Below are 21,707 nucleotides of genomic sequence, written 5' to 3' on the forward strand. Positions count from 1 at the left end.
ATATCTTAGAAGAATTTTATCAGTAGTACTTTGAACAAAGATGTAGTGTTTCTTCAAGTATGGCCCAAGCACCACATGCATCAGAATTACTTGGATACTTGTTAGAAATGAAAATTTCTTGATCTCTACCCTAGATCTACTAAATTGTAATCTCTGGAGATGGAGTCCAGAATTTGTATGACAGTAAGTTTAGGTGGCCTTTGGTATATAATGAAGTTTTAAAACTTTAAAAATTATTTTTACAAAATACGAAAATATGCGTATGTTAGAATCAAACAGCTCAAAAGGATTGATGTGCTGAAAATGAACTTTGGATAATTGGGTTATTTCTTAGTTGGGTGATAATAAATTAAGATATTGGTTCGAGTAATCTTTTTTCCTTTCAGTATTTTCCAGTGATATTTCCTCTTGATTTAAAATATGCTTTGTACTCATTATAGAAAATTTGTTAAAACAGAAAAAGATACAGAAGAGTCATCTATAAGCCAGTCACTCAAAGACACCTACTACAAATTTATTTCCTTTTAGTGTATACTCCTCTTCCCTGCACACATGTTTCCTTTGCTTTTACAAAATCAGGTTAATATTGAATATCGTAACATTTATTGTGAGCAGTTTCTGAAGGACAAGAAATATTTTACAATCTAAGCCTAGGTAGCCTAAACACTTACTGTCACAAGGGAAGTCTCTATATATTCTTCTGCCTTTTTATTTTTATGTGTGTGGTTCTTTAGTTTTTTTTTTCCCTCTCAGATGGGCAGCTTAGTCTTCTTTTCTCCTACTAAAAGGTAGTTGAAAATTATGACTAGCAATTCTGAGGCAGTTAGTGGATTCTAGCTTATTTGAAAATTATATCTTTAGTTTCCCTTTTCCTTCTTAGAAATTTGGGACTGAACTTCATTCGGCCCTTAGAAGTAGGCTACATTTATAATGTATCTGTGGTAAAGGTTGCTTTTGAATTGCTTATCCCCTGTCTTCCTCATGTGATTATTTTCAGTCTTAGAAAAATCGTTTTCATTGCTTAAAATAAGTAGGATGAGTAAGATTTTAAAATTCATTTGACATCAAATTGAACTTAGTTCCTTTAGCTGATTAGTAAATTCTCAAAGTAATAGCACCAGTTGCCACCTTTAAATAAGTGACTGTTTCTGTCTCCAGAACTCTTTTTTCAGACAGAGTTCCACTCTTTTTGCCCAGGCTGGAGTGCAATGGCACGATCTTGGCTCACTGCAACCCCTGCCTCCCAGGTTCACGTGATTCTCCTGCCTCAGCCTCCTGACTCGCTGGGATTACAGTCACCCACCACCATGTCCGGCTAATTTTGTATTTTTAGGGGGGACGGGGTTTCACTATGTTGGTCAGGCTGGTCTCGAACTCCTGACCTCAGGTGATCCATCCACCTCAGTCTCCCAAAATGCTGGGATTACAGGCGTGAGCCACCAGGCCCGGCCCAGAACTGTTTTTATATAGGTGACTGTATGTCCTGATTTACTTGGGGGCATTAGTAACTTAATACCTATTATTTTGGTATAATAATTTTCATTAGTGCCTCCTTTCACTCACAGAAGCAACCTGGTTTGGAAGATAAATTATAGTGTCTCCTATTTTTATATTACTGTATTCTGATGCTTGAACAAGTGTGAACTTACCCGTGGACATGCTTTGTTTTTCTTCTAATAGATCCTGAACATCAGAGAGCTAATGGTAACTTAAAATATTTTGAGTATATAATGGCTAAAGAAAAAGATGTCAATAAGTCTGCTTCAGATGACCAATCTGATCAGAAAACTACACCAAAGAAAAAAGGGGTTGCTGTGGATTACCTGCCAGAGAGACAGAAGTACGAAATGCTGTGCCGTGGGGAGGGTATCAAAATGGTAAAGTGGAAAAGCCAATTGTGTGTATGTGAATGTGTGTGTGTATGTGTTTGTACACAGTTCTGGAGAGAATCAGTCATTTTATATTTAAGCCTATGTGATAAAAATCAGAATGGCTGCATAAAATACTACAGTGTGTCAGCTTAGGCAACATAGACCCCATTACAAAAAAATTTAAAAATTAGCTGGGCATGCTGGTGCACACTTGTAGTCTTAGCTACTCAGGAGTCTGAGGTGGGAGGATCACTTGAATCCAGGAGTTCAGGGGTACAGTGAGTTATGATTACACCACTGCACTCCAGCCTGAGCTACAGAATAAGACCCTGTCTCTAAAAAAGTTTTTTTTTTTTTTTTTTTTGGGACAGAGTCTCGCCCTGTCGCCCAGGCTAGAGTGCAGTGGCGTGATCTCGGCTCACTGCAAACTCTGCCTCTTGGGTTCAAGTGATTAACCTGCCTCAGCCTCCCGAGTAGCTGGGTTTACAGGTGCCTGCCACCACACCCAGCTCATTTTTGTATTTTTAGTAGAGATGGGGTTTCACCATGTTGGCTAGGCTGGCCTCAAACTCCTGACCTTGTGAGCCACCTGCCTCTGTCTCCCAAAGTGCTGGAATTACAGGTGTTAGCCACTGCGCCTGGCCTAAAAAACTTTTTTAAGAAAATTATGGTATACCATTATCTCTCTGTGGGTGCCACATTTAATATGTTCCAATTATTAGTAAAATAGCTTTGAAATAAAGCTTGTGAATCATATACTATTACATATGTTTGTGCAGTCACCTTTTTCATTTGATCCTTCACCCTGGAAGGATCAGGTAAGGGTGAAGGATCAAATAAGTTTAAAGGAAGTGATAGTTTTTCTTACATTTAATGCAAGAGAGATTTTAGTAGTATGTATGTATGTATGTATTTATTTATTTATTTATTTTTTGAGACAGAAACCCTATCACCCAGGCTGGAATGCAGTGGCGCAGTCCTGGCTCACTGCAACCTCCGCCTCCTGGGTTCGAGCAATTCTTGTACTTCAGCCTCCCGAGTAGCTGGGACTACAGGCATTCGCCACCAAGCCTGGCTGATTTTTTTGTATTTTTAGTAAAGACGGGGTTTTGTCATGTTGGCCAGGCTGGTCTCAAACTCCTGACCTCAGGTGATCCTCCCACCTTAGCCTTCCAAAGTGCTGGGATTACAGGCGTGAGCCACTGCACCCTTCTGTTCAGCAGTCTTAGAGATAATAACACTACTCTATGCATCTTATGAGATACAACAGATTCATCTATACAATAATCCCTTGTAGTTTTGCTCCTAGTTAACCTTGACAAGATTGCTTAGTGAAATGCTTTAGTCTATTTAATACTCAAAATGCAGAAAGTTTTTAACAGATTTTGTCTTTATCTTTATCTTTAAATGAATAAAATATTAAATAAATCTTTAATATTTGTTTATTGTATATTTATATTTATGTATTTATAACTCAGAATTCCAGTTCCAAAGATCTTAATAAATATTAGGTCAAAAGCAAAAAAGAACAAAGTCTGGGGAACATTTGTTAAAGTTGAACGTAGGTTTTTGTTTAGCCTCAAGACTTCTCAGAACCTTTTTATGATAATGTGCATTGTGATATGATATACATTCTTTCTCAATATTAATTGATTATGGAACCTTTTGAAAAGGAATTTCATGTGGTATTAGTTTTCAACTGAACGCAGGCATGCATAGAAAGAGTTAATGAATTTTCGGAGTAAGTACTTTTAAGTGTAAACATTTGAAAAGCGTTTAACGTTTTCTTTACTACTAGTAAACTCAAGCGGGGCTTTACATTTTGATATTGATGACTGTTGACAGCTTAACCACTAACAGCAAAGTATACAATACCTATGGGACACTTTTGATAGCTAGGTTCATGGAGTCCTAGGAGGATATGCTTCAGCTAATGAGTAAATACAAAGATAGTGACACTGTTAGACTCATTAAGTATTTTCTTTTCTTTTCTTTCTTTCTTTTCTTTTTTTTTTTTTTTTTTTTTTGAGATGGAGTCTCGCTCAGTTGCCCAGGCTAGAGCGCAGTGGTGTGATCTCGGCTCACTGCAAGCTCCACCTCCCGGGTTCATGCCATTCTCCTGCCTTAACTTCCTGAGTAGCTAGGATTACAGGCGCCTGCCACCACACCCAGCTAATTTTTTGTATTTTTAGTAGAGATGGGGTTTCACCGTGTTAGCCAGGATGGTCTCTATCTCCTGATCTCGTGATCTGCCCGCCTCGGCCTCCCAAAGTGCTGGGATTACAAGCGTGAGCCACCGTGCCCGTCCCCTCATTAAACATTTTCCCTTCTGTTTTATTACTAAATATTTTAGTATGTATCTTTTAAAGATACAAATTCAAAATAACTACAATACCATTGTCACCTAAAAATTCACAAGTTTTGTAATGTCAAATATCTAGTGTTCAAATTTCCATAATAAGCAGAAATTTTTATTGCTCTTAATAACTCTTAGGGAACAAAACTGTAGATATAAAACAAGAGTCTGCTAATTTGCCAGTCTGTTAATGTAACACGTACTCAACTTTGCCTAAGATCAAAAGAACATTCTTGCTAGGCACGATGGCACATGCCTGTAATCCCAGCACTTTGGGAGGCCAAGGCGGGTGGATCACCTGAGGTCAGGAGTTCAAGACCAGCCTGGCCAACATGGCGAAACCCCATCTCTACTAAAAATACAAAAAGTTAGCCAGGCATGGTAGAAGGGACCTGTAATCTCAGCTACTTGGGAGGCTGAGGCAGGAGAATTGCTTGAACCCAGGAGGCAGAGGCTGCAGTGAGCCAAGATCAAGGCATTACAATCCAGTCTGGGTGACAGAGCAAGACTCTGTCTAAACAAAAACAAAAACAAAAAATTCTTTTTCTCAGAATAGCTGAATTCATCTCATCATTATATAAAAGACTTAGTAAAAATTAAAGCCTTGGATTTGACTCTAGGTAAAGTGCATGGAGAATAAACATAAATCATTATTTGTTTTAGTATATTATTAGTATAATAATTGAAACAAACTACTCATATTCCTGCTTATGTGACATACTTGTTTTGTTTTGTTTTATTTTTGAGACAGCATCTTGCTCTGTCACCCAGGCTGGAGTGTAGTGGCATGATCATGGCTCACTGCAACCTCTACTTCCTGGGCTTATGCAGTCCTCCCATTTCAGCCCCTCAAGTATGTGGGACTACAGGCAAGTGCCCTCATGTCCGGCTAATTTTTTAAATTTTTTGTAGAGATGAGATTTCGCTGTGTGACCTAGGCTGGTCTTGGTCTCATTGGGCTCAAGTGATCCTCCTACCTCAGCTTCCCAAAGTACTGGGGTTATAGGCATGAGCCACCATGCCAGGCCTGACATACTTGTTTAATTAAGAGAAGTAGGCAACAAAATAACTTATTAATATAATACATAGATGATTGAAGGGAATTTGTTTTGTTGACTGCTCTATTTTTATACTGCCTAATAAAAGCATCTGGGATCTTTGTTTAATAACTTTTTCTTTTTCAGAGCTGTCAATTTTTGATTTTGCACTTAAAATTTTCCTTTTTTTTTTTTTGCCACAAGCATTTAACTGTGAAGTATTTAGGAAAACCTAGTTTTTTTTTTCTTCTAGAAACTTTTTGTCTCTGGGTGCTTGCCAGTTACTTTGTGCCATTTAGAGCAATGCCGGGCATTTAATATTTTCATAAACATGGCATTATTTTTTTCATATTTAAACATTTGAACTTATTTAAGACTTTGCCTCTCTCACCCAGAAAATCATCATTAATACTGTATTTAAAATTCTGAACATCCTGTTTGAGGCAAAATATTTGCAGAGTACTGCTTCTTGTATATTTTTCCAAAGATACTCTGTATATGCAAGCATGATTATTGTCTCTTATCTGCATAGGAATAGATATTAAAAGTATTATTATTCTAATATATTCATCATATTCTTAACTTTAGACCCCTCGGAGACAGAAAAAACTCTTTTGCCGCTACCATGATGGAAACCGGAATCCTAAATTTATTCTAGCTCCAGCTAAACAGGAGGATGAATGGGACAAGCCTCGTATTATTCGCTTCCATGATATTATTTCTGATGCAGAAATTGAAATCGTCAAAGACCTAGCAAAACCAAGGGTAAATAATGTTTTTTTTTAAATTTTTCCTCAATATACTGTACCTTTGTATCAATTTTTCTTTGTAAGAAAATAGGATAATTGATATACTAATAACGCCACAGATTTTGTAAAGATATTGTTGCCTCAGCATAATGGAGTTACTAATGATGCTCTGTTTATGCCAGTTTTTCCATTTGTTATAAACACAAGTAATGTACCCTTCAGCTGGTTTTTAAGCACTGAATTATGAAAATTATTGATGAGATTTTTATTCACCATTAACAAATTTGTGTTTCACTGTCTTCCTGATAAACTTTTTTATATATTTTGGAGTTCTAATCTCAGAGGCTACTTAAAGCCCAGCTTCTTCATAACTTCTATATTTTTATTGAAAGAATACCGTGGAAGTATTTTTATTCCCTTTTAGGCACCATTATTACTATTATAACAGGATATAATTGGGCACAAGCATTATGTTAATTTGAAATGGTGATAGTTTTCTGACTTTAACCCACATAATTTATCTTAAAAGAAAAAGAATCTAATGTAAACCCAATCTGTAAGCTTAGTGTTTAGCATGAAAACTCTTCTTTAGTGAGAATGTGGAAAAGACTACCCTTTATGCTCTTGCCTTTTCCCCCATCAGCTTGTTCTTAAAACATATTTGGTCTTCTTGATAGTAAAGTACAAGCTGCCATCACTTTCATAAAGAGATTGTTGAATAAATTCTAGGCATGCCTTGCTCTCTTGCTACAAAGGAGTTGGCAGATTTTTTCCATAAAGGTCAATGTTAGATATTTTTTAGGCTTTGGAGGCCATGTGATCTCTGTTGTGACTATTTAGTTCTGCCATTATAGTGCAAAAGCAGCCAAAGAAAATATGTAAATGAAAGAGTGTGGCTATATTACAGTAAAATTATATTTCCAGTGACAGGCAGCAGGCTGAATTTGGTCTGTGGCCATAGTTTGTTAACCCTTATTATATCAAAGGTTTGAATTATCTGGGATATCTATACTACAAAATGAACTTAGAATTTCTTTTAGAGTTTTACTCCTTCTCCAAATTGGTGGTTTTTCTTTTTTTTTTTTTTTGGCCAAAGATTACATTATAAATGCAAAACATTGGTCTAACATTAATATGTATTATTGATGCCATCCAAGGTAATTAATTCATTTCAGCTTGGAGATCAAGTTATATTCTGGAGATTCCTCAATTTGGATTGTTTTTGGTCAATAAATTTAATGGCAATAAAATTTCATGCTCTTACAACCTCAGAATCATCCTTCCATTAAAAAAAAATTGAAATTATTATCTAGGCTGTCTCCTCTTACTGTTTTTAACATTTATGAGTTCTTTTCCTCTGCCTTTTTTCTCAGTCCAAGATTATTTCACTATATATGTTAATAAGTGCATATCTGGAAGGGACAAAAGATTGACCTTAAAATGAATTTAAAACATTAACCTTTGCAAACAGTTTCATCACTAAAAAAAATTAAAGTCAGAGATTTTGGAATGGATCATTAATTGCAAATAGCCATTCTTCTTTTTTTTCCCCTTCTCTCCCCACCCCCAGATGGTCATTCTTTTAACTGTAATTTAGACTTCAAATTTCAGAAATGTCTCTTTTTCTCACTGTCATGTCCTTTCACCACTGAAAGAAATTTAATTTCCAATCTCTTTTGTTTGTATGTCCTCCATCTATGCAAAACATACAAAAAATTGAGGAAAAAAAACCCAAAACCTAAAAAACTAACCGTCTTTCAAGGCTCAGCACAAGGTGACTGGAAGTGTATGGAGTTATTTTCTCTTTTTAGCCTCCTTTGTAAAAACCCCAGAATTCTGACTGGTTGGGTAAATGTGATTCAGTTTTTTGTCTTGTAATGCAACTATTTTGATGGTTGGCTTCACAGCTGAGGCGAGCCACCATTTCAAACCCAATAACAGGAGACTTGGAGACGGTACATTACAGAATTAGCAAAAGGTAAGAGATGTGTATGCTGCATATTTTGCCCTCTAATGAGTGTTTTGTACATCCTACAGGAATTATTCATTTAAGGGAAGTAGGTCATTTTCAGTCACCAGCTCAAGTTACCACCACAGGATACGCATGGGTAAACTGCTTTGTGTTTCACAGGTCTTTCTCCTTCACTAGAAGTTCTGTTTTTAATCTTTAATTGGTATGTTATTTTTCGGGAATTAATATGCTTTTTATCTTTCTTCAGATCAGGTGTCAAATATCCAGGAAGTGGCCTGATACTTGTTTTCTTTTTCCCTTTTGTTGCCAAAAGGGGAAATAAAGCAGCAGCCTCCTGAATCTGGGAGTGGTAGTCTTCACCTATGCAGTTTTCTCTCATTCATAAATACTGCAGTGATTCACATCCTCCTTCATGGTGATTGTGTTGGCATTTGTTCATACATCTTGTAAAATACCATTGTCATTATGTAGTAATCTGTATTCCTCCCATTGGAGTTTTTTATTTAAAAAAATCCGCTGACTCAAAAGTTGGCAGTAGGAAAAACAGAATTACGCTTCTGAGCTCAGTCTTCCAGAAATTAGTTGTAAACTTAGTTGCCTTTTACTTTGCCAGAGAGATTTGAAAACAGTTTTATCTCAGTGAGAGTTTTAAAAAATGAATTTAAGGAGTCTACTATTTTTTTTTCAAAATATTTAAATAACTTCTAGATCTGAGAAAGTTTCTGTGAAACCCAGTGCTATAAATCATTTACATACAGCTTCAAATGATTTAAAAAAAAAAAAAAAGTGAAAGGACAATAAATCTACAACAAAAATCTGTCAACTCATTTTCTCTTGATTTGGAAGTGGCTGTTCTTACTGCCACCTTTCTAAATGTTTTTGTGGATTTGAGACCATTACCCAGCATCCAGACCAATCTGAACCCTTCCAATCACCTGTGGCTTGGCAAAACAAAACAAACAAAAAGCCCAAAATTGCCTGCTACTGGAGTAAGTCCTTGTCCTTTCTCTTTTTTTGTAGCTGAGCCGAGCTACAGTACATGACCCTGAGACTGGAAAATTGACCACAGCACAGTACAGAGTGTCTAAGAGGTAAGGGAGTAATGGAGAGAACTTCAGTCATATTTGGACCATTTCTTTCTTGGGAATCTAATTTTCTGAAAACCCATGATATCGTTTCTAACGTAGGCGATTAAGCATAGATACTTGATAATATCTGTGCTGGAGTTTTCATGATGGACTAATAAACATGGTTATGGGCAGTTAATAGAGGTTTTCCAAAGTAACATTAACTTACAAAATGTTGAGGCTCCTCAAACTTTGATAAATGAAATGTGTTCTCATATTGAACTAAGAGAAGTTCCCAAATTCCCTTCATTAAACAAGGCCTCTTTTGGACTCTGTAGTAAAGCAGGGGTTTAAAAATCTCAGGGTCACCCAGTAGCTGCAGGTATTGTGTAAGTAAGTGCCTTGAATGACTATATAACAAAGCCTTTGCAAGTTCCTTGCTTTTAACAATGTTTAAAGAGAATCTTATTGGGTTGTTAGTTGATTGATCACTAAAATAATTTTTTAAAAAGAGCTCACTGTGTAACTTAGAGCTCACAGAATTGAGTGACATTATTACAATAGAACTCCTTTTCCATCTACATGTGAAGGTTTCTCGGCTCTCATGAAAATAGAAATATCTTTGTGCTGAATTTTTATTCTAACAATTAGAGTATTTATCCACAGACACAATAACTAATGAAATATAACAAACATAAACCCCATCCATCGCATTAGGAACATCTTAATATATTTTCACTTATGTATATTTGATATTGATTGTTTAGTCATGTTATTTAGATTAACATATGTGAATAATAATTATAGTAACAATCCAGAAGATGCTATCTTTAACACAGCCTTGTTATAGGACTTTAACACAGGCTTTTTGTTTTAGGAAATTCATATCTTTGTTAATTGTATAAATATTTTTAATATAGAGAAGTATAATGTGATAAAAGATTTTCAGGCATAAAAATGTGTCACTGTAGGACAAGGTTTAACCTTTTCAATAGTACTATTGACATTTTGAGTCAGATAATTCTTGTTGTTGGGGGCTATCTTCAGCTTTGTAGGATGTTTAATAGCATCTGTGGTTCACTAGATGCCTGTAGCACCCTTCCTTAATTTGTGACAATCAAAAATGTCTCCAGACATTGTCAAATGTCCCCTGATAGGTAAAATACCTCCCACTACCTCTAGTGACTCCACCCCTGTTGAGAATCACTGTTCTAGGATAAGAATGGAATGAAAATGTACATCAAGGAAAAAAAAGATGTAAAATGTCCAAGTATTTAAAAAAAATTTTGTTCACATATTTTAAGTGGATGATGATGGATAGCAAATCATTATGGTATTTAGATTGCAGTGGATACATTTTTAAAGTAATCATTTTTTAGAAATTACCGACATTTTCAATATGACAATTAAATCATTTGAAACTAAATTATGAAAAATTTTAGTTGTCAACTAAAAAAATTATGCAAAGGCGAACATAGATGTTTAACAAGCATTTTAGGAGGTACTCAGAGAAATTTTGAAGATTACTGCTGTCTTCAAAAAGACAGAAAGATGAGGCTGGACCAAATGCATTGATTGAGCATTTCCTTTTTCTTTTTTGGGCAGAACCACATGCCTTTTATATATTAACCTTAAACATTACTATACATATGTCTTGGTTTCTTGTCTCTGCTGTATAACACCACCTGCCCTTTTGCCCCAGTAAGAGAGAAAAAGTTTTTTTCTTGCCTATCACTAGCTTCGTAGCTGAGACCCCTATATCAAAAGACAGATTAACAAGAGAAAAGCATACAAATTTATTTAATACAAAATTGACATGACAAGAAGCCTTTAGAAATGAAGACCCCAGCCTGAGCAACATGGTAAAACTCCATCTCTACAAAAAATACAAAAAAATTAGCCAGGTGTTGTGGCATGTACCTGTAGACCCAGTTACTTGGGAGGCTGAGGTGGGCGGAGGATCACCTGAGCCTGAGGAGGTTGAGGATACAGTGAGCCACGAGCACAACACTGCATTCCAGCCAGGGTGACAGAGTAAGACCCTGTCTCAAAAAAAGAAAAGACATAGGAAAAAAATAAGAACCCAAAGAAACAGGGAAACCGGTTTTTGTTTTTTTTTTTTAAACGTTTATTGAGAAACTCATATTATTCAAGAATTATGTTGAAAACTTTAGATTATCCCATTAAATCCTCTCTAGAACACTTTGGGGAGGTATTTGTAATGAACATTTCTAACTTTTTAAAAACCAGGATGAATATAAACTTTCATTTTTCTTTCATTTCTACAAATAAAAGATAGTTTCTAGTTTTAGCTCAACACAAATTGAACTAACAAGAATCAAATTTACATCTGTAAGAAAAATAACAAGTAGATGACAGTTTAGTTTTAAACTTTTTTAAAAATTTTAATTTTTATGGGTACATAGTAGATGTATATATTTATGGGGTACAGAAAATGTTTTGATACAGGCATGCAATGTGAAAAAATCACATCATGGAGAACGGGGTATCCATCCCCTCAAGCATTTATCCATTGAGTTGCAAACTCTAAGTTATTTTAGAGTTAACTTGCTATTGACTGTAGTCACCCTGTTGTGCTATCAAACAGTAGGTCTTATTCATTTTTTCTAACTTTTTAAAAAAATTATTATACTTTAAGTTCTAGGGTACATGTGCACAACATGCAGGTTTGTTACATATGTATACATGTGCCATGTTGGTGTGCTGCACCCATTAACTTGTCATTTACGTTAGGTATATCTCCTAATGCTATTCCTTCCCCCTCCCCCAACCCCACAATAGGACCCGGTGTGTGATATTCCCCTTCCTGTGTCCAAGTGATCTCATTGTTCAATTCCCACCTATGAGTGAGGACGTGCGGTATTTGGTTTTCTGTTCTTGTGATAGTTTGCTGAGAATGATGGTTTCCAGCTGCATCCATGTCCCTACAAAGGACACAAACTCATCCTTTTTTATGGCTGCGTAGTATTCCATGGTGTGTATGTGCCACATTTTCTTAATCTAGTCTGTCACTGATGGACATCTGGGTTGATTCCAAGTCTTTGCTATTGTGAATAGTGCTGCAATAAACTTACGTGTGCATGTGTCTTTATAGCAGCATGACTTATAATCCTTTGGGTATATCCCCAGTAATGGGATGGCTGGGTCAAATGGTATTTCTAGTTCTAGATCCTTGAGGAATTGCTACACTGTTTTCCACAATGGTTGAACTAGTTTACAGTCCCACCAACAGTGTAAAAGTGTTTCTATTTCTCCACATCCTCTCCAGCACCTGTTGTTTCCTGATTTTTTAATGATTGCCATTCTAACTGGTGTGAGATGGTATCTCATTGTGGTTTTGATTTGCATTTCTCTGATGACCAGTGATGATGAGCATTTTTTCATGTGTCTGTTGGCTGTATGAATGTCTTCTTTTGAGAAGTGTCTGTTCATATCCTTTGCCCACTTTTTGATGGTTTTTTTTTTTTCTTGTAAATTTGATTGAGTTCTTTATAGGTTCTGGATATTAGCCCTTTGTCAGATGAGTAGATTGCAAAAATTTTCTCCCATTCTGTAGATTGCCTGATGGTAGTTTCTTTTGCTGTGCAGAAGCTGATGGTAGTTTCTTTTGCTGTGCTGAAGCTCTTTAGTTTAATTAGATTCCATTTGTGTATTTTGACTTTCATTGCCATTGCTTTTGGTGTTTTAGTCATGAAGTCCTTGCCCATGCCTATGTCCTGAATGGTATTACCTAGGTTTTCTTCTCGGGTTTTTATGGTTTTAGGTCTAACATTTAAGTCTCTAATCCATCTCGAATTAATTTTCGTATAAGGAGTAAGGAAAGGATCCAGTTTCAGCTTTCTACTTATGGCTAGCCAATTTTCCCAGCACCATTTATTAAATAGGGAATCCTTTCCCCATTTCTTGTTTTTGTCAGGTTTGTCAAAGATCAGATGGCTGTAGATGTGTGGTATTATTTCTGAGGGCTCTGTTCTGTTCCATTGGTCTATATCTCTGTTTTGGTACCAGTACTACGCTGTTTTGGTTACTGTAGCCTTGTAGTATAGTTTGAAGTGAGGTAGTGTGATGCCTCCAGCCTTGTTCTTTTGGCTTAGGATTGTCTTGGCAATGCAGGGTCTTTTTTGCTTCCATATGAACTTTAAAGCAGTTTTTTCCAATTATATGAAGAAAGTCATTGGTAGCTTAATGGGGATGGCATTGAATCTATAAATTACCTTGGGCAGTATGGCCATTTTCACAATATTGATTCTTCCTATCCATGAGCATGGAATGTTCTTCCATTTGTTTGTGTCCTCTTTTATTTCACTGAGCAGTGGTTTGTAGTTCTTCTTGAAGAGGTCCTTTACATCCCTTGTAAGTTGGATTCCTAGGTATTTTATTCTCTTTGAAGCTATTGTGAATGGGAGTTCATTCATGATTTGGCTCTGTTTGTCTGTTACTGGTGTATAAGAATGCTTGTGATTTTTGCACATTGATTTTGTATCCTGAGACTTTGCTGAAGTTGCTTATCAGCTTAAGGAGATTTTGGGCTGAGACAGTGGGGTATTCTAAATATACAATCATGTCATCTGCAAACAGGGACAATCTGACTTCCTCTTTTCCTAATTGAATACCCTTTATTTCTTTCTCTTGCCTGATTGCCCTGGCCAGAACTTCCAACACTATGTTGAATAGGAGTGGTGAGAGAGGGCATCCCTGTCTTGTGCCAGTTTTCAAAGGGAATGCTTCCAGCTTTTGCCCATTCAGTATGATATTGGCTGTGGGTTTGTCATAAATAGCTCTTATTATTTTGAGATACGTTCTATCAATACCGAATTTTTAGAGAGTTTTTAGCATGAAGGGCTGTTGAGTTTTGTCAAAGGCCTTTTCTGCATCTATTGAGATAATCATGTGGTTTTTGTCTTTGGTTCTGTTTATATGCTGGATTACGTTTATTGATTTGCATGTGTTGAACCAGCCTTGCATCCCAGCGATGAAGCCCACTTGATCATGGTAGATAAGCTTTTTGATGTGCTGCTGGATTCGGTATGCCAGTATTTTATTGAGGATTTTTGCATCGATATTCATCAGGGATATTGGTCTAAAATTATCTTTTTTTGTTGTGTCTCTGCCAGGCTTTGGTATCAGGATGATGTTGGCTCATAAAATGAGTGAGGGAGGATTCCCTCTTTTTCTATTGATTGGAATAGTTTCAGAAAGAATGGTACCAACTTCTCCTTGTACCTCTGGTAGAATTCGGCTGTGAATCCGTCTGCTCCTGGACTTTTTTTTGTTGGTAGGCTATTAATTATTGCCTGAATTTCAGAGCCTGCTATTGGTCTATTCAGGGATTCAGCTTCTTCCTGGTTTAGTCTTGGGAGAGTGTAAGTGTCCAGTAAATTATCCATTTCTTCTAGATTTTCTAGTTTATTTGCGTAGAGATGTTTATAGTATTCTCTGATGGTAGTTTGTATTTCTGTGGGGTCGGTGGTGATATCCCCTTTATCATTTTTTATTGTGTCTATTTGATTCTTCTCTCTTTTCTTCTTTATTAGTCTTGCTAGCAGTCTATCAATTTTGTTGATCTTTACAAAAAACCAGCTCCTGGATTCATTGATTTTTTGGAGGGTTTTTTTTTTTTGTGTCTCTATCTCCTTCAGTTCTGCTCTGATCTTTGTTATTTCTTGCTTTCTGCTAGCTTTTGAATGTGTTTGCTCTTGCCTCTCTAGTTCTTTTAATTGTGATGTTAGGGTGTCAATTTTAGATCTTTCCTGCTTTCTCTTGTGGGCATTTAGTGCTATAAATTTCCCTCTACACACTGCTTTAAATGTGTCCCAGAGATTCTGGTATATTGTATTTTTGTTCTCATTGGTTTCAAAGAACATCTTTATTTCTGCCTTCATTTTGTTATGTACCCAGTAGTCATTCAGGAGCAGGTTGTTCAGTTTCCATGTAGTTGAGTGGTTTTGATTGAGTTTCTTAGGCCTGAGTTCTAGTTTGATTGCACTGTGGTCTGAGAGACAGTTTGTTATAATTTCTGTTCTTTTACATTTGCTGAGGAGTGCTTTACTTTCAACTATGTGGTCAATTTTGGAATAAGTGTGATGTGGTGCCGAGAAGAATGTATATTCTGTTGATTTGGGGTGGAGAGTTCTGTAGATGTCTATTAGGTCCGCTTGGTGCAGAGTTGAGTTCAATTCCTGGATATCCTTGTTAACTTTCTGTCTCGTTGATCTGTCTAATATTGACAGTGGGGTGTTAAAGTCTCCCATTATTATTGTGTGGGAGTCTAGGTCTCTTTGTAGGTCTCTAAGGACTTGCTTTATGAATCTGGGTGCCCCTGTATTGGGTGCATATATATTTAGGATAGTTAGATCTTCTTGTTGAATTGATCCTTTTACCATTATGTAATGGCCTTGTCTCTTTTGATCTTTGATGGTTTAAAGTCTGTTTTATCAGAGACTAGAATTGCAACCCCTGCTTTTTTTTGTTTTTCCGTTTGCTTGGTAGATCTTCCTCCATCCCTTCATTATGAGCCTATCTGTGTCTCTGCATGTGAGATGGGTCTCCTGAATACAGCAAACTGATGGGTCTTGACTCTATCCAGTTTGCCAGTCTGTGTCTTTTAATTGGACCATTTATTCCATTTACATTTAAGGTTAACATTGTTATGTGTGAACTTGATCCTGTCATTATGATATTAGCTGGTTATTTTGCTCGCTAGTTGATGCAGTTTCTTCCTAGCATCGATGGACTTTACATTTTGACATGTTTTTGCAATGGCTGGTACCTGTTGTTCCTTTCCATGTTTAGTGCTTCTTTCAGGATCTCTTGTAGGGCAGGCCTGGTGGTGACAAAATCTCTAGGCATTTGCTTGTCTGTAAAGGATTTTATTTCTCCTTCACTTATGAAACTTAGTTTGGCTGGATATGAAATTCTGGGTTGAAAATTCTTTTCTTTAAGAATGTTGAATATTGGCTTCCACTCTCTTCTGGCTTGTAGAGTTTCTGCCGAGAGATCTGCTGTTAGTCTGATGGGCTTCCCTTTGTGTGTAACCCGACTTTTGTCTCTGGCTGCCCTTAACAGTTTTTCCTTCATTTCAACTTTGGTGAATCTGACAATTATGTGTCTTGGAGTTGCTCTTCTCAAGGAATATCTTTGTGGTGGTCTCTGTATTTCCTGAATTTGAATGTTGGCCTGCCTTACGAGGTTAGGGAAGTTCTCCTGGATGACATCCTGCAGAGTGTTTTCCAACTTGGTTCCATTTTCCCTGTCACTTTCAGGCACTCCAATCAGACGTAGATTTGGTCTTTTCACATAATCCCATATTTCTTGGAGGCTTTGTTCATTTCTTTTTACTCTTTTTTCTCTACACTTCTCTTCTTGCTTTATTTCATTCATTTGATCTTCAGTCGCTGATACTCTTTCTTCCAGTTGATCGAGTCGGTTACTGAAGCTTGTGCTTTTGTCATGTAGTTCTCATGTTACGGTTTTCATCTCTGTCAGTTCTTTTAAGGACTTCTCTACATTGGTTATTCTAGTTAGCCATTGGTCAAATCTTGTTTCAAGGTTTTTAGTTTCTTTGTGCTGATTACGTAGTTCCTCTTTTAGCTCTGAGAAGTTTGATCGACTGAAGCCTGCTTCTCTTGACTTGTCAAAGTCATTCTCCGTCCAGCTTTGTTCTGTTGCTGGTGATGAGCTGTGTTCCTTTGGAGGGGGAGATGCACTCTGATTTTTTGAATTTCCAGCTTTTCTACACTGCTTTTTCCCCATCTTTGTGGTTTATCTGCCTTTCGTCTTTGATGATGGTGTCGTACTGACGGGGTTTTGGTGTGGGTGTCCTTTCTGTTTGTTAGTTTTCCTTCTAACAGTCAGGACCCTCAGCTTTAGGTCTGTTGGAGTTTGCTTGAGGTCCACTCCAGACCCTGTTTGCCTGGGTATCAGCAGTGGAGGCTGCAGAAGATAGAATATTGCGGAACAGCGAGTGTTGCTGTCTGATTCTCGCTCTGGAAGCTTCGTCTCAGGGGTGTACCCCACTGTGTGAGGTGTGAGGTGTCGGTCTGCACCTAGTAGGGGTTGTCTCTCAGGCTACTCAGGGGTCAGGGACTCACTTGAGCAGGCAGTCTGTCCGTTGTCAGATCTCAACCTCTGTGCTGGGAGATCCACTGCTCTCTTCAAAGCTGTCAGACAGGGGCATTTACCTCTGCCAAGGTTTCTGCTGCTTTCTGTTTAGCTATGCCCTCTCCCCAGAGGAGGAAACCTGTGTATTTTTATGCTAGGTTTGATGAGTGGATAGTCATGCAGAAGTATGACGAACAAAGAGGATATGATCTAATGGTAATAAACTAGGGGGAAATTAGCAAAGCCTGTTTGTTCAGATACTTCTTGGTATCTCTGTGTCTCAGGATAAGGATGTTCCTTTACTCCAGGTGGAGAGAGGATACTTCTGGATTGAAAGTCTGTTTTTTTTTTTTTTTTTTTTTTTTTGAGACGGAGTCTCGCTCTGTTGCCCAGGCTGGAGTGCAGTGGCGCGATCTCGGCTCACTGCAAGCTCCGCCTCCCGGGTTCACGCCATTCTCCTGCCTCAGCCTCCCGAGTAGCTGGGACTACAGGCGCCCACAATCGCGCCCGGCTAATTTTTTGTATTTTTAGTAGAGACGGGGTTTCACCGTGGTCTTGATCTCCTGACCTTATGATCCGCCCGCCTCGGCCTCCCAAAGTGCTGGGATTACAGGCGTGAGCCACCGCGCCCGGCTGGATTGAAAGTCTTATATTGCTCGAGAGGAAAGTCAGATAATTCTTTTTTTTTTTTTTTTTGAGACGGAGTCTCACTCTGTCTCCCAGGCTGGAGTGCAGTGGCGCCATCTTGGCTCACTGCAAGCTCCACCTCTCGGGTTCACGCCATTCTCCTGCCTCAGCCTCCCGAGTAGCTGGGACTACAGGCGCCCGCCGCTGCCTGGCTAATTTTTTGTATTTTTAGTAGAGATGGGTTTCACCATGTTAGCCAGGATGGTCTCGATCTCCTGACCTTGTGATCCACCCACCTCAGCCTCCCAAAGTGATGGGATTACAGGCGCCCAGCCCAGAGAATTCTTTTGTGGTCTGCTTAAAGGGAAAAGAATAGGAGAAGGTCACAGAGACCTTCTGCTTCTGCTCAAATGATACAGTGCCGTATTTTAGGGTAGAGTGTCCTGAACCCCATTAGAAGACATGAAGAAAATTTAAATTTGCCATAATATGCTTTCATTTTAATCACAGGAGCAATTATCCTTAAGGAACACTAATAGTAAGGATTTGCAGAAACTAATTTGCATAGACATGTTTTGATATGTGACTTACAGTGCTTCTGAACATTGTAATTAACCCGATTTTTACATTAAGCTAATTTGCCATTCTGTTACAGAACCTAATTCATATCTACAAAAATCCCTTTAAAAAAATAAAAAATAAATGGTTACAGATTTTATCAGATTATTGCATGGTTTTACACAGTTTTTGTCATAAAGTTTGTAAATAGCTAAATTCTCTAGATTTGCATGCTTCTAGGAAGCATATAAAACAAAATTACAGCTGGGAGTGGTGGCTCATACCTGTAATCCCAGCACTTTGGGAGGCCAAGGTAGGTGGATCACGAGGTCAGGAGATCAAGACCATCCTGGCAAACATGGTAAAACCCCATCTCTACTAAAAATACAAAAATTTGCTGGGTGTGGTGGTGCACCTGTAATCCCAGCTACTCAAGAGGCTGAGGCAGGAGAATGGCTTGAACCCGGGAGAAGAGATTGCAGTAAGCCAAGATCGTGCCACTGCACTCCAGCCTGGCGACAGAGTGAGACTCCCTCTCAAAAAAAAAAAAAAATTTCATGAATTCAATGTTTTGGGAGACTGTTTTTTGGAAATTTTCTATATATACAATGGCCCTTTTGAAGAAATATCCAGCCCACAGTCAATGGACTGTTGCCAATAAGTCAAAGTAAATCACTGTAGGAAAGTGATCTATACACTTTAAAAAAATAAATAAATAAATATTTCTAAACATTTCAAACCTATTTTTTAAATATTCTAGTTTTGTGGCTCAAGCAGTTTTATTGAATTTTTGAGAAAGGTACAACCATTCTTACATATTATAAATCACAGCAGAAGGTATTTAGCTACTAGCATTAGAAGGCCAGGCATGGTGGCTCATGCCTGTAATATCAGCACTTTGGGAGGCTGAGGTGAGAGGATGGTTTGAGCCCAGGAGCTTGAGACCAGTCTGAACAGTATAGCTAGACCTTGTCTTTATTTACAAAAAATTAAAAAGAAAAAAATTAGCCGAGAGTGGTGCTGCATGTCTGTAGTCCCAGCTACCTAGGAGGCTTAGATGGGGAAGATCACTGGAGCCTGGGAAGCAGAGATTGCAGTGAGCTGAGATTGCACCACTGCACTCCAGCTTGGATGACAGAGCAAAACTCTGTCTCAAAAAAAGGAAAAAAGGTATCTCAGTTGCCAAATGGAAGAAAATTTGTGTTCTGATGTCAGTCAGTTTAATCCCTTGTAGCCTGGGAACATCTGTATTTTGAATGATTTAGAAAGGAATTTCAAATATCTGTATTTAGAGAACTGTCTAAGCGATGACATCACCTTCAGTGGAAGTAATAATTTGTTCCAGCATTTTAGCAAATAGAATTTTTTTGGCAAGATATTTTTGGAACTCCTTTGCTATTTAAAAAACATAAAACAGGCCAGGCACGGTGGCTCACGCCTGTAATCCCAGCACTTTGGGAGGCCGAGGTGGGCAGATCACGAGGTCAGGAGATCGAGACCATTCTGGCTAACACAGTGAAACCCCGTCTCTACTAAAAATACAAAAAATTAGCCAGGTGTGGTGGTGGGTGCCTGTGGTCCCAGCTACTCGGGAGGCTGAAGCAGGAGTACGGCATGAACCCAGGAGGTGGAGCTTGCAGTGAGCTGAGATTGTGCCACTGCACGCCAGCCGGGGCAACAGAGCGAGACTCCATCTCAAAACACAAACAAAAAACCCCATAAAACAAAACGCTTTTTTTTTTTTTTTTTTTTTTTTTTTTAAATAGAGGCAGGGTCTCGCTCTGTCATCTGGGCCTAAGTCCAGTGGCATGATCATAGCTCACTGCTCCCTCCAACTCCTGGGCAGAAGTGATCTTCCCACCTCAGCCTCCTGAGTAGCTGGGAATACAGGTGCACACTACCATGCTTGGATAATTTTTAAATTTTTTTTGTAGAGACAGGGTTTCACTATATTGCCTAGGCTGTTCTCAAACTCCTGGGCTCAAGTGATCCTCCCACATCAGCCTCCCAGAGTATTGGTATTACAGGCGCGAGTCATTGTATCCAGCCAAAAAAGGCTTTACTTATGTTACTGACCATCTGTTAACTTTTGGCAAGTCATCTCTGTCTTTTCCGGTATTAAAAAACAAAAACTCTAAGAATTTACTACAGCTTGTAAATGGAAAAGCTAATAATTTTGACTAGAGCAGAGAAATGGAATTTGAAGTTTTTGAAATGTAAACATTCAGTTTTGTGCCCTGAAAAGATAGTTAAGTGAACTCATAAAGTCTAGTTAAAGTAATATAAATAACAACCTATGCAAATAAACAATAATCTATTTAGAGTGGTAGAAAAACTTTTTTGATTCTGGTGGGGAAGTGATTTTCATTTTTTTTTCTCTGAAGTAATTATTTCCTACAATATGGTATTTATGATATCATAAATGTAACATAAAAAATAATTTTACTTTATTTTCTTTCGGAGACAGGGTCTCACTCTGTCACCTAGGCTGGAGTGCAGTGGCACAATCATGGCTCACTACAGCCGCCACCTCCTGGGCTCAAGCAATCCTCCCACCTCAGCCTCCTGAGTAGCTGGGGCTACAGGTGCACACCACCATGTCCAGCTAATTTTTGTATTTTTGTAGAGATGTGGTTTTGCTTTGTTGCCCAGGCTGGTTTTGAATTCCTGGCTGGGCTCAAGTGATCCTCTCACCTTGGCCTCCCAAAGTGCTAGGATTACAGGCATGAGCCACCATGCCTGGCCTTAAATATATCATAAATATGATATTTTGGCTTATGATTTTGTTTACCTCGTTACTAAGGAGCAAAGTAGTGTTAGAGTATTATATATATAAACAAATACAAAAAGTTTTGAGTTATTCAGCTTTTTTTTTTTTAACGGCATAACTTTTAACAACACTGCCCTCTAATGGGTTGAACTGTGGTACTCAGACTGAGATAACTGAAATGGGTGGATGTACAGTGTTATTGTATAATTTTCCCACTAAGAAGCAAAGGGACTGGATGAATTCCCAGTCTAGATTATTAGCCTTTGTTAACCAAGCACCTAGAGAAGAATTATTGGAAATTTTGTACTCTGTTACTGGCATTTTAGGGTGTGACTTATCTTTTGCCTTTGTAAAAAAAATAAAATATAGTGGTTTTAGATTAGCTAATCATAGAATATTTTTATGGATGTGTCGGGTTAGAAGAAGAAGGGTAGTGATCATGTTCAAATTATATTACTGACATTTTTCTTTGGAGGTTTTGTAACAATCTCCAAAACCTCCAAAACGGTCTTGTCTACTTCAGTGTGCCTTCCTTACTCACATATTAGAAGTGTAGTCTTGCTGTGTAAGAATGTTGCT

At 37.8% G+C, this 21,707-nt stretch overlaps 1 protein-coding gene across 2 annotated transcripts in view; it reads left to right on the forward strand.

The window, feature by feature from the left end:
- The window catches only part of P4HA1 (prolyl 4-hydroxylase subunit alpha 1), an 88,796-nt gene that overhangs the window by 38,354 nt on the left and 28,735 nt on the right, over nucleotides 1-21,707 (forward strand). Inside the window, exons 7-9 of one of the 2 annotated variants that reach the window (XM_050803625.1) lie at nucleotides 1,681-1,877; nucleotides 5,853-6,029; nucleotides 7,921-7,991. In XM_050803625.1, the coding sequence (XP_050659582.1) occupies nucleotides 1,681-1,877; nucleotides 5,853-6,029; nucleotides 7,921-7,991 (445 nt within the window). Of the gene's footprint in view, nucleotides 1-1,680; nucleotides 1,878-5,852; nucleotides 6,030-7,920; nucleotides 7,992-9,005; nucleotides 9,077-21,707 lie in introns of both variants that reach the window. The other variant, XM_050803623.1, reaches the window with a different exon arrangement.

The sequence above is a fragment of the Macaca thibetana genome, chromosome 9 (assembly GCF_024542745.1).
Source record: "Macaca thibetana thibetana isolate TM-01 chromosome 9, ASM2454274v1, whole genome shotgun sequence".
NCBI classification, from domain to species: domain Eukaryota; kingdom Metazoa; phylum Chordata; class Mammalia; order Primates; family Cercopithecidae; genus Macaca; species Macaca thibetana.